Source organism: Pristis pectinata, chromosome 4 (genome assembly GCF_009764475.1).
Source record: "Pristis pectinata isolate sPriPec2 chromosome 4, sPriPec2.1.pri, whole genome shotgun sequence".
Lineage (NCBI taxonomy): Eukaryota > Metazoa > Chordata > Chondrichthyes > Rhinopristiformes > Pristidae > Pristis > Pristis pectinata.
This window is the reverse complement of record NC_067408.1, coordinates 35,235,637-35,249,833: the sequence shown is the minus strand read 5'-3', so window position 1 is coordinate 35,249,833 and position 14,197 is coordinate 35,235,637. Positions and strand designations below refer to the sequence as shown.

Sequence of the window (14,197 nt, the reverse complement as noted above, 5' to 3'; positions counted from 1 at the left end):
GAAAATAAGCACAAGCTATAATGCCTGACAATTTTGTTATCATATTCAAAGTTTCAATCACAATCAAGTTGTAGCTGGTAATAAATTAAATCAATCAGCTTAGAGTAAGAAAGTCTGTTTTATACTGCATTAGGAAATTCTTTGTTTTAATTTTGTTATTAATAAGAAAATGCATCCTTTTTGCACTGAATAATTAAGTACTTCTTCAGCTTTTAATATAATACTTGGTATTTCATTAAATGTTGTAAACATCTGATGACTTGATCACTGTATCGCCTGTACCACTGAAGGAAATAAAGAAGAAAATTGGTTACTACTTCAGTCCATCCAACAATTCTTAACAGCTTAAAACTAATTCCACTCTTATCGTGTAGTTTACAGTATTGAAACAAGCTCTTTCAGTGACTATTGTATAGATAATGTATGCCAAAAATTGCAAATTCTGCATCATGTTAGTTCGTAACGATAAATATTTTCCACAATTTGAGAGCAAAGTAAATGACAATCAGTCTCTCTGGAGTAATCAAATTACTATCATTTTGAGTGCAGAGCAAGGATAGGGATTTTCTTCCCTAAAACCAACATGCTTCTGTTAAAGACAATTACAGCAAAAGTAGTTGTCCCTAGAATAATGCAGGGAATCTGTTATATCTCCAGGAATACATTGCATACAGATCTGTGCACATTAATAGAATGCTAATGTCCATTGATTATTTGCTTTAACAGACTGAAGAATAGAAACAAAATAGTCTTTCGTACAATGAAGACATCACTGTGTGATATAATATTTCTAAGTTTGCAGATGACATGAAACTGAGTGGATTTGTGAGTTGTAAGAAGGATGCAAAGAGGATTCAAGATGATTTGGGTAAGTTGGGTGAGTTTCCAAATACATGGCAGATGCAGTTTAATGTGGATAAATGTGAAGTTATCCCCTTTTGTAGGAAAAACAGAAATGCAGAATATTATTTAAATGGTGATAGATTGGGAGATGGTGATGTACAAAGGACCTTGGTATCCTTGCACATCAGTCACTGAAAGCAAGCATGCAAACAGAAGACCTTAATAAGGCAAATGGATTTTGGGCTTTACTGTAAGTAGTTTTAAGTGCAGGAGCAAAGATGACTTGCTCCAATTATGAAGAGCCTTTGGGAGACCACACCTGGAGTATTGTGTGCAGTTTTGGTCTCCTTGCCTGGAGAAAGGATAGCCTTGCCATGGAGGAAATGCAAGAAAGGTTTATCACACTGATGCTTGGGAATGCAGGACTTTCAGATGAGGAGAGATTGGGTTGACTAGGCCTGCATTCAATAGAGTTTAGAAGGAGTGATCTCATTGAAGTGCACAGAATTCTATCAGGGCTTGACAGGCTGGAAATAGGAAGGATGTTTCTCTCTGGCTGAAGGTTTGGGGGTTCTTCGAACCAGAAGTCACAGAATTACACCAGGATACAAAGTAAGGTACAGTATTTAGGTCTGGGATAATAAATTTCTTTACTTAGAGGATGGTGAACCTGTGGAATGCTCTACCACAGAAGGCTGGAGAGGGCAGTTCACGGAATATGTTTAAGAAGGAGATAGATATCTGGATACAGAAGTCCCAATACATCACTGGCGCATCCCTCCCCACCATCCGTAATATCAACAGGAGGTGCTACCTCAAGAAGGCAACATCTATCATCAAAGATCCCCACCATCTGGGCCATGCCACCTTCTTGCAGCTACCATCGTGCAGGACGTACAGAAGCCTGAAGTCCCACACCACCAGGTTCAAGACCAGCTACTTCCCTTCAATCATTTGGTTCCTGAACCAACCAGCACAACCCTAATCACTACAGTTTATAGCAACACGATAATTACTTTGATCACTTTGCACTAAAATGAACTTTTTTTGTTCTGTATTCTTGTACTTGTGTTCTTTCTTATAAAAATTGTGTATAATTTGTTTTTCTTGTGAATGCTGCTGCAAGTAAGTTTTTTTGCATGCATGTATTTGTGCATATGATAATAAACTCGACTTTGACTTCAACGGATATGGGGAGAGAGCGGCAATATGGTATTAGGTTAGGGGATCAGCCATAACGGTACTGCATGTGGAGCAGGTTCAAAGGGTTGAATGATTTTTTTCACGTTCCTTTATTTCTAATTTTTCATGTTTTGATTGGTATAGATATCTTAAAATCATACAGGAATCACACTCATTCATCAGAAGCATAATGTGATTCTAACTGCTACATTAACTCATTTGGTCTCATGGTCAGAGATATTCCTTTTGTTCCACCACCCCTCCTCTACTTTCTTAGTGACAAATTTGTATTCTCTCTTTTCCAGTTCTAACAAAGAGTCTTGGATTTGAAACATTCACTGTTTCTCTTTCCACAGATGCTGCCTGATCTGCTGAGTCTTTCTAGCATTTTCTGTTATTTCTGCAATTTTTGATTTTCATTCATTAACCTTCGCAGCTTCGTGACTGCATTTTTAGGAGTTACTGGATTACAACTCGCCAAATTCAGTTGCTGCATTTGGTTTCAAAGACCTAAGATTGTTATGTGCAAGAGACGTTTCATATAGTTACAGCACAGGATACCATTCAGTCCTTTGAGTCTGTGATAGCTCTTTAAGCAATCCAATCAGTCCCATCCATACCTAGCTCATTCCCTACAAAATATTTTCCCACGCTTGCCTATGCTGCTTCTTTTCAACTTAATCTTAAACAGACCCATCACCAAAAATGAAGACAATGAGAAGGCAGTGCACATAGTTCAACCTGTTTGAGGTTGGAGAGATTGCATCTAGACTCACTGGAATTTAGGAAGAATGAGAGATGATCTCATTGAAATAGATTCTGAGAGGGCATGACAAGTAAGTGCTGAGAAGATGTTTCCCCTCATAGGGGGATCTAAAATTAGGGGGAATGGATTTGGAATACGGGGCTATCCACTTAAGACACAGATGGGAAGGAATATTTTATCTTGTTGGGTTGTGCACTTTGGAATGCTGTACCCCAGAGAGCAGTGGAGAATGGGTCGACAAGTATATTCAGGATTGAGAAAGACAGATCTTTGAAGTATGAAAGAGTCAGGGGTTATAGGAACATGCAGAAAAGTGGAGCTGATACCTAGATCAGATCAGCCACAATCTTATTGAATAGCGAAGAAGGCTTGAGGGCCCATGAGGCCCACTCTTGCTTCTATTTCTTACGGTCCTCTTTAACTGATTTTCACTGTGCTCGAATCCAAGCATGCTTTGTGGAACCTTTTACATTGAACCATACTGTTTAAAATAAAAACATAATTCCAAAGTTATATTTAATGAATTCAGCTATTACAGGAAGGATTAAAAATAGAATGTGAGGCTTTCAGATTCATCCATCCATCCATTAGCAGGATCCCAATACAGGAACTTTGCATGAGTTTTAAAAGATTGACAACTAAAAATGCATAGTCAAAGAGCCATATATGACCTTTAAGTTTGCTTTTCAATTTCCTTTTTGTAAAACTGAAGTTCACTTTAGTAACGGTGATGAGAAATTACATATAAAGGCGAAGGAACTCTTTCAGGGACTGTTGAAAGGTTATTGATCTGAAACATTGACCTCGTTTCCCTCTCCTCTGATGCTTCTTAACCTGTGCAGTGTTCCCAGCATTGAGTGTATATCTTTTCAGATTTCGTGCAGTGACAGGATTTTGCTTTGAGAAATGAGGTCAGGTTTCTCTAAGAGGTAATTTAGGTTAAATGAGCTCCAGTGCTATTAGCAGACAAATGTCCATTGTACAGAAAATAATATATTTGAAGAAAGCAATGGAAAGTATTACTGTGAAAGCAAATTTGAAGATTCATAGGATTGGACAAAGCCCTCCGTTCAATATTTGAGAATGGCTTTTTAAATCTTCAGTGATCGTGTGGTAAAAGGAACACAGGAATATTTTATGGATAACCTATCAAGGATTTATGCCACATCCATCTATCGTATGTATTTTTAGAAAAATGGACCAGGACAGATGAAGCTTTGGTTTCAGAGAGAAAAATATAATGATAAATTAGCAGTAGCTTCATTCCGGTTCTACACGTGCATGCTATGGAATTAATCAGCATTGATCAGAATGTAAATCTTTCACTCTCTCTTTCTTCCTCTGCTGCTCAGTAAGAGGAACTGTTCCACATCAAATGGACCTGCCCGAACACTTGAGAATATTTTATAGTATGTTAATCAGAAGTATTTGAAATGGTTACATTCTTTTGGGATAACATATACAGTCATCTTGAAATTCTTGTCGCTGACAATAGGTGTGAGGGGCAGGCCATCTAAACACGACCTCTAATGCAAAGACTTGATTGACTCAGTTAAAATGCCTGAACATTTTCGATGTCCTGTGCTCTTGAGCTTAAATAATATAAAATATAGGAAGTCGACAAATCTGAATAGTGGTGTGTGTCACATTTTTAAGGGCATTGATCAGAACTGGATATAGTTCTGGGCAAGTTTCATTAAACCGAGAGGAGATACTCAAGTACCATGTATTGAATAAATGGCTTGAGTTACACAATGCTGATGAAGAGCACCAACTCAGATCTTAAACTGAGGGTAGAAGAAGATCCCAAGCATTTAATTGTGCTCAATATATTGGACTGGGATTAATTGAAATAATTATACTATCTAGACAATACCAATTGAAAAAGGCCAAGTAGTTTATTTCTCAGGCATTGTTTGTGCTACTAAATGGAATTTTTGGTTTTCAGTAGCATGGAAATCTAAAATATGCATTGTATTGCATTGCCTTTCAGGATGGTGCCAGAGTGTGTTGACTCTCTGCAAACTGCTTTCAGCAGATGTATTCATTACCTTTATTATAAATTACAAAATCCTGCTTGAAATATGCAGTATCTTGACTAAATTACAGCACTAAAAGCTGGTGTTCCTACACTTGAAAGTGAAACAAGGATAAGGTATATACAAAATTGATTAAAAGTCAAGCATCTTCCATATAAAGATTTTTGATATGCTAATGAGGTCAGCTTGTCTTTGTGATGTCAATTGACTCAGAATATTGCAAAACATTTACATTCACTCCAAAACATCAAATCTGCCTTTATATCCTATCGTTTCTTATTTGCAGTGTGAAATAACCATGACAATCATGATCAAATTTAACTTGGTATTACTTATCTATTGCTTTTGTAGGTAATGCAAAAGTTTAAGCGTTGTAATTCCTATCCAGTGCTGTATGTTGGGTAATTACCATCAATGGTTGGTAAAAGGGCACAGTGGTCATGACTTTAATAAGATTGTGCTTTATTGCCAGCCACCCGAATGAATAAAAATTATTGAAGGGTGGGATTATCTCTGCATAGAGGTGCTCTTTAAAAAAGCACTGGCAAATGCTTCATTAGACTTCTGCCCATAGTCAGACAGAAACCAGATACAAGTTATTAATTGTTCCCATACAAAAGGTTACATTTTCAATAGCAAGGACATAGGAGAGAAGTAACCACTCAGGTGAATAGTGCATGTTCTGCTTTGAATTAGTGACCAATTACTCCAGCATTTTTCAGTGCGAAGAAAAGAAAACCTGGAAATTTTCTCCTGATCAGCAGTGCTAAACATGCTGTGTAGTAACGGCTGCACATTCTACACTGATTCAAAAAAATTGATGCTTCCTACTTCAACAGAACTGAATTTCGTAAGTGGAGAAGAACATAACCTGCCGCTATATTGCACACTTTGTGCTGGCTGGCCTGAATTTCTCTAACTTTTAAGTGTAATAAGGTGAAGAATCAGGTTATAGTGTAATATAATTGGGCAGTATAATAGTGGTCTTAGAGATGTTCATTAACTATTAGTGAATACTATTAATTATTTTTCCCACTGCAAAATAATAACTAGAAAAGTTATAAGAATTATGTTCATGATATTGAGTCCAATTAAGTATTTAACTGGATACCTAAATGTGTTGTAGGGGAGGGTTTAACTTAATTTGCCAGTGGGAAGGGGCTTAATAATTGAAGGAAGAGTAGAGGCATAGAGAGCCAGGAGGGATAAACAGCCACCAAATAAAGTAGAGATCAAACAAGAATTAGATGAAGGGGGATAAAAACAGAGCCAACTGGCTTGTGCTGGAATGGAAGTGTATTAAATGAGTGGTACAAATGAGGTTGATAAACTGTGAGTACAGATTGTCACATTGGATTATGATTGAGTTACCGTAACATAAACCTGGTTTAAAGATAGTAACTAAACACTACTAGCTGTAGTGATTAAGCAGAAGCAACGAAGAAACCACAGCTGAAGTGTGCTGTTATTGATCAAGACTAAAACAAAGGATCTATAAGAGTTCAATAATGAATCTATTTAATTGTAGTTACAGAACAGAAAAATAGCTGTTATATTGCTGGGTGTTTACTACATATCCCAAACAGTGGGAAAAAAAGTTTGAAATTTACCAACAGATTTGTTTGTCTGAGATAAGCACATAAGAAGGCAAAAATAGCCAATGAGGAAAGCTGAGAGTATATAATAGAACCCCATACAGCTGGCACTGTAAAAGGATAGAGGAGGAATTATTTTTGTAGACTAGAGGCCAAGACGGAGGCAGTAAATAAATACTTCAACTTCCCAAAAGAAAAAGATAAAGTCGGTGCCACTGTAGCAGAGGATGGAGTAAGATAAAAATTGATGCAAAATAGGTGCCAATTCTTTTTCACTCAGAGAAGCATGATTTGATAATGGATCTCTTGAAGGAATATTTTTTTCTTGTCCAGCTAGCTTGGCTGAATTCTTTCATGAAAGTAATATATGTTTCATATGTGGACTTGCAAAGACAATTGATAAAGACATTTATTTAGAATATAGAAGCATGGGATTAAAAAGACAGTGGTAACTAGTGAAAAGGATAGGAGGCAGTCAGTGTGATGAAAAGATTTATTTTCCCAATGGAGGGAAACTGTACATTAGGGTCAGCTGGAATTAAGATCATAACCGTGCTTCTAAATAAAGTAACCTGGACTTTGGTGAAGGAACTTCAGTTTTGAAATTTTCCCATGGTTGGGAGGTATTAGCAATGATTAGAGGATTGGCTAATGAGTTGAAAACAGAGTCAGGATAAATGAGTCATTTTTAGATTTACAGGGTGTAACTAGTGGGGTCCGACTGGGATCAGTGCTGGTGCCTCAGCTACTTGAATAATTGATGAAAGGAACCAGGTAGATCACAACCAGATTCACATTTTCTGTGTTTATGTTATAACCAAATTTATCGAGAATGCAAAATTAATGAGAAAGCAGGTTTTATACAGCCTGAGTTGCAAAAAAATAAACCTTTTAAAGCACAAGGAACCAAAAAGAATGGCAATTCATCCATGACTGACCAGAGAAATTAAACCACCGGTTTAATCATAGTATTAAATAAAAAGAGGAGGCTTAGAAAGATGCCAGAGTAGCAATGGGCCTGAGGATTGGGAGCATTTTAAAACTTTTAAACTTTACACTTTATTTACAGCACGGTAACAGGGCCTTCCAGCCCAACGTGTCCGTGCTGCCCATTTAAACCCACGCTAACCTACCCATATGTCTTTGGAATGTGGGAGGAAACTGGAGCACCCAGAGGAAACCCACACAGATACAGGGAGAACGTATAAACTTCTTACAGACAGCAACCAAGAATTGAACCCCAAATGCTGGTGCTGTAATGGCGTCATGCTAACTACTACACTACTGTGCTGTTTACAACTCAACAGAGGACCAAGAAAGCCAAGATAGAATGTGAGTGTAGACTGGTGGGAAGCATAAAAATGTCCCAGAGTTTTAAAAAAGGTGACTTTAGAGATTGTAGATGTTCTGCTTATCATTTTCCAAGATTCACTAGATTCTGAAATTGTTTCTGTGGATTGGATGGTAGCAAATATGACCCCACTTTTTAAGAAAGGAGGGAAAGAGAAAATAGAATTACTGACCAAATAGCCTGATATCAGTGGTGGGAAAATGCTGGAATCTATAATGAAGGGTTTATCTTTTGGAGTTCTTTGAGGATCAGGGGAAACCAGTTTATACGGATTTCCAGAAGGCTTTTGATAAGGTCCCACACTGAAAAAAGGTTAATGAACAGAAAGTGAAGAATGGGAATAAACTTATCCTTCTCAGCTTGACAGGCTGATCCATATCAACACTTTGGTTGAGAAGATGAAGTGTCATATTTACAAGTTTTCTGATTATATTAAACCAGGTAGAATTGTGAGAAGTATAGAAAAAGAGGCTTTAAAGGGGATGTGAGTGGGCAAGAATGTGGCAGATAGAATATAATGTGGAAAATTGTGAGTTTATCTATTTAGATGCAAATAACAGAAAAGCAGAACATTTGTTAAATGGAGAGAGATTGGGTAATGTTGATCTTCAAAGGGACCTGGACGAGCTTGTACACTAGTCACTGAAGGTTAAGGTGCAGGTGCAGCAAGCTATTTGGAAGGCAAATTATATGGTTGCTTTTATTAAAGGAGGGTTTGTTTATAGGAATAAGGAAGTCTTACTGAAATTGTATAAGGCTATGGTGAGATTGACCTGAAATATTGTGTACACTTTTGGTCTCCTTAACTAAGAAATTATGTATTTGCCATGGAGAGAGAGAAGCAAAGGTTAATTTGTCTGGTTCCAGAGTCAGAGGGTTTGTCATGTATGGAGATATTGATTAGACTAGGAATGTTTTCTTCAGTGTAGAAGAATGCAAGGAGACTTCCTGAAAACTTACAACATCCTTATAATGTTTGACAGATTAGATGTAGGGAGGATGTTTCCCCCAACTCAGGAGTGTAGGACCAGGAGCACAGTTTGAGAGTAAGCGTTAGGTCATTTAGGACAGAGATGAGGAAATTTCTTCACTCAGAGGATGCTTAACCTTTGGAATTCTCTACCTTGGATGACTGTGGAAGCTTAGTTATTGTGCTCATTCTGTACACTTCTGGGCATTAAGGGGATCATGGAATATGAGGATAATGATGAAAACTGGCATTGAGGGAGAAGTTCAGCCATGTTCTTGAAGAAGGGCCAGATGACGATCTCCTGCCCCTGTTTCTTATGTTTAGAGGAGGACATGAGAAGTGACATAAATGGGTTAAATGAGTGACCAGATGGTGTTTAATATGTAGAAATGTGAGATTATCCACTTTAATGTAAGAATAGAAAAGTAGAATGTTGTTTAAATGGAGACTTCAGAATACTGATATATGGAGGGATCTGGACGTAATCATATATGAAACACAGATTAGTATTCAGGCACAGAAACTATTTAAGCAAATGAACTGTTGATGTATTGCAAGAAGATTTGAGTCCAAAAATATGGAAGTCTCAATATACCCATGCAAGGTGTTAGTGAGACCACACCTGAAGTACTATGTATGGTTCTAGTCTCTTTATTTAAGGAAGGATATACTTGTAGGCAGTTCAGAGAAGGTTCATTGAGTTCATTCCTCGGACAAAGGGATTGTCTTATGAAGAACTTTTGAGCAGGTTGGGCCTATACTCTTTGAACTTTAGAAGAATGAAAGGTTTAAATGTATGAGGTTCTGAGGCAGCTTGACAAAGTAGATGTTGAGAGGATGTTTCTCCTCACAGGAGAGTCTTCTGGTATAGTTTCAGAATATTGAGTTGATTTTGAGAAGGATGTGATGAGGAGAATTTCTTCTTTCTGAAAGTAGTGAATTTTTGGAATTTTCTGTTTCAGATAGCTGTGAATATACTCAGGGCTGAGAAAAAAAATTCTAGACTATAGGGAAGTCAAGAATTAGGAATCAAGTAGGAGAGTGAAGTCAAGAACAAGCTCAATGTCATTGAATGGTGGAACAGAAAACAAACTGCTGGAGGAACTCAGTGGATCAGGTAGAATCTGTAGATGGAAATGGACAGTTAGGTTGAGGCCCTTCATCTGGACTTGACCCAAAACATCAACTGTCCATTTCCCTCTACAGATGCTGCTTGACCTGCCGAGTTCCTCCTGAAGTTTGTTTTTTTGCTCTGGATTCCAGCATCTGCAGTCTCACATGTCTTTATTGAATGATGGAGCAGACTAAAGGTCATGGATAGCCTACTCTTGCTCTTATTTCTTATATTTTTATAACAGTTGCAATTTAATGTGGATAGGCACACTGGGAGATAAACAATGTGTTTTATAAACAGTATTAATTTGAAGGCAGTGTGAGGGGCTTGAGGGTATATGAATATGTTCATAAATATTTGAATTTTAAGTTAACAGGTTAAGAAATCGTAGATTGCTTATATTTATAATTAAAGACATTGATCACAGAACTAGGAAGTCACACTGAAACTGTACAGTCATTGGTTATGCCTCTGATTACAATTCTGGGTACCATATATTAGGAAGAATGGCAAGGCCTTGGAAATGGTACAGAGGAGATTTATCAGGATGATAGCAGGGCTGAGAAGCTTAAATTAAATGGAAAGAAAGAAGAAACTGGGATAGTTCTGCCTAAGTTTCGAAGAAATTTGATGGACATTTTCCAATTATGAGGGTTTTGGATAGAGCAAATGTGAAGAGACTACTTCTTCTGACAGGTGTATTGGTAACCAGAGGTCAGAGATTTAAAATAACTGGCAAATGAACTAAAGGAGAAATGAAGAAGGTATTTTCATGCATAGCATTGTGATAATCTGGAATCTGCCATCTGAAAAGGGTATGGGAAGCAGATTTCAAAAAGGAATTAGATTTGCTGTTAAAAAGGGCTGATGTGCGGGAATTGGGAGAAACTGCTGGGACAGAGGGCTAAATTGTGCAACTGTTTCAGATGCTGTCATGGACTGAATGACTACAGCATGTGAAATGCAATTCCTTAAGTACAGCATATTAGGAATTCCATCAATTCTGAAATATGAACAATGAATCAGAAAATATTGAGTAAAGAATTTTACGTTACCCCATAACCCAAATAAATTAGTTTTATCAACCAGTCTCCTGAGTACTGTTGTTACATTTATTATTTGTTTTGTTTCACAACACTGACCAGAAGGTGAAATAGATTCTTTTCCTATTTTTGTCTTGTGTCCACAACATTTCTTTCCATTTGTCTTCTGTTTCACAAATAGATTTTCTTTGCCATTCATTTGAATGATGTGTTTTATTCCCACACTCCATTTCAGTGGGAACAGAGGTTAAATATAAGTAATCTGTTTTCCATCCACTAAATCTGCAGGGATTCAATAAAAAGAAGTTGACTGTAGGCATACTTGTTTCCCCTCTTAGACACTCACAATCACCCCCAACCTAAATTTTTGGGACCTAATATGAGGAACTCATAGACCAGCAGAATAGTTTGGAAAAATTACACTCAAACTTGATTAATCTTTGTGGATGAGGGCAGTATTATCATGTACCTCAGCTTACTATTCTAAGTTCCTTTATTTAAGGAGTAAGTGATGGTTCCTATTATGAATATATCAGCTTTTAAAACTTGTATATTGAAATTTTGACACCGAATTTGTGGTGCTAACCATGGTTCCTCCTGGTATCGAGCTAATGTGCAGTCCTGTACAGAAATCTGAAAGTTGCTGATACACTGGTCTGCCACTGGGTGTGCTGTTGTCCACTTTGCAGATACATACCAACACATAATTTTTGATTAAAAGAACAAGCTGCTGGAGGAACTCAGTGGGTCAGGCAGCATCTGTGGAGGCAAAAGGACTGGGGAAACTTGCAGTCCTGATGCAGGGTCTCAACCCAAAACATCAACCATCCCTTTGCCTCCATAGATGCTGCCCTGACTCGCTGAGTTCCTCCAGTAGTTTGTTTTTTGCTCCAGATCCAAGCATCTGCAGTCTCTTGTGTCTCCATAATTTGTGATTTGCTGGGGAGCAATGTAAAAACAAGTAAAACTGTAAAGCCATGCTGAATAAATTGAAGTTACTTCTTAACAGAGTACCAAACCATAATTACTGCTGAAAAACCTCTCTGATCCTGAAAATGTAAACATGAAGTGGGATTCCATTCCATTAATGTTAACTATTACAAAACATGTCGTGCAAGAAAATACACCTTCATTATAGTCTTTTTTGGAAGTTTATGAGACCTCATCTTTTACCTATATTCCACATGTTAATTTCCTAATCATTATTGTGTTTTCTGTAAAATGATTAGTAAGTAATTTATCATCTGTGCTTTTTATTTATAGGCTTGCCTTCTGGGAGAATTCTTCAATCTGATTGGCTGCTCAGACTGATTTAGAATTTCACTGCTGCTGGATGCCACAGATCCTTATTAGGTGATAATCACATTGGAATAAGGGATGCATTTAACCATGATCAGTCTTTGTAGACTGCTTTTTAGAGGTCAGTGGTGAGAACCGTGCCTTAACTGTTGATTGCAGAATCCAAGACCATATGTTTAATAGATGGTATTGTTTTTTAAAAAAAGGAAGTCATAACAATGGTGAATATAATGTCAAAGACAGATCCTAGGGATATGTTTGTGATAAATACTGCTTTAATCTGTGACTAAAATGATGGACTTCCTTAATGAGAAACATTTCTTTCATGGTTATTTTCAGTAAAATTATAAGAATACATAATATAAAGGACAGGTTTATGTTTCTGCATGATATGGAACACAGAAGAGGTCTTCATTCTAAGTTGAATAATACTTAAGATTTCTTAAGTTTAATTTTTAATAAGATAAAAACAGAAGTAAGGCAGCAGGAAATCATATGTCAGTGATTTGAAAGGTTCACAACATGTCTCCAATTTGGTAGTAATTATTTTTTGGTTAAGAGCAATAAGTAAGTGCTATTGTATTTGCTTTCCAATTTTTGAGTCCACCAAAGTAAATGGAACCAAATATTAGGTAAATATTGGTATTGGTTTATTATTACCGTGCAAAGGATGCAGCAGCGCGGTTTTAGCATTAATGAACAAAGACAAATTTCATTTGTATGTCAGCTCTGGTGACCTAGGTTCAGTACTAATTCCTGGTGCTGCCTGCGTGCGGTTTGCACATTCTCTCTGTGACTTCAGATGTTTCCTCCAGGTGCTCTATTTTCCTCTCGTGTGCCAAGGATGTGCGGGTTGGTTGGTTAATTGGCCACTGTGAGTTGTCCCTATAATGTAAGTGGTGGTGGAATCTGGGAGAGTTTAATGGGAATGTGTGGACTATGAGGTGGGCTTGGTGTGAATGGTGCTTGATAGTTGGCATAGACTCAATGGGCCGAAGGGTGTGTTTCTGTGCTGCGTGACTCTCCGGTAGTTGCAAATCACTTTTAACTATGTAACACACAAGTAGATCATGTGGCTTTATGTCTTGTACCAGAGTTTGGATTATTTCTTTATATTACTTTGCAATGTTACATTATTTTATAGAATAATGTGATCAGCTGCAGGTAGTTTTTCCAAAATGCACAACTGATTCACATCTTAATGCTATCCGAGTGCTTGTCACATGCAGTTAAGAAGCCTTATGAACTTGAATTTCTACCTATTCATACTTAATGGTTGAAAAAATCTATCATCTCAGGAGGTACATAGTAGTGCAGTCTATTGCAGTACATTTCTCAAGTGATCCTGATAATAATTGTGTCACAGTGAGATTTGAATAGTCTTGAGTGCCTCCCAACAAGAAAAACATAGAAAAACAGAAAAAGGTATCTGATAAATCCCTAATCAGATGTATAACAAAACTGAGAAAAATAACATAAATGCCATTTATGCATTTTTTCAGGTTGTCGGCAGCTTTTCAACTACAGTAATCGCAGCAGTGAAATTTACCAACTGGAAATTCACCAACAAACTCTCTTCCTGCTGTGAAGTCCCCACTTGGGTCATATTAACCTAGTTCTTAATGAGCACATGAAGAAATGCATGGCTGACCATAACAACAGAAAATTACCAGTTTCACTTAAAGAAGCTGTAATATGAATTACTAAATTCATAATGATGAAATTTTGTTCTGTTAGAATTAAGGTGCATGGTTCAACAATTTACTTGTACTTGATCTTGATACATGGTAGAATTTGTGAAAATACGCTGTTTTTAATGTCTGCCATTGTTCAGCTGACTATGTAAATATAAATGGCAAAATAATATTCATAAATATTTCTAAAATTAACTCATTAGAAGTTTCCCCTGAGCTAAGTTTGTTAGTATAATTTCTTGAGTAAAATCCACATGATTGATTATTTTAGTAGCTTAATTTAAACGGTAGTACAGGGTCT

General features: G+C 37.0%; 1 protein-coding gene across 1 annotated transcript in view; it reads left to right on the top strand.

The window, feature by feature from the left end:
- Window positions 1-13,899, top strand: part of LOC127569290 (tetraspanin-17) — a 73,724-nt gene extending 59,825 nt beyond the window's left edge. Inside the window, exons 9-10 of the mRNA XM_052013791.1 lie at window positions 12,167-12,323; window positions 13,705-13,899. Coding sequence (XP_051869751.1) covers window positions 12,167-12,197 — 31 coding nt within the window. The 3' untranslated portion in view covers window positions 12,198-12,323; window positions 13,705-13,899. The remainder of the gene's footprint in view (window positions 1-12,166; window positions 12,324-13,704) is intronic.
- The last annotated feature ends 298 nt before the right edge of the window (window positions 13,900-14,197 follow it).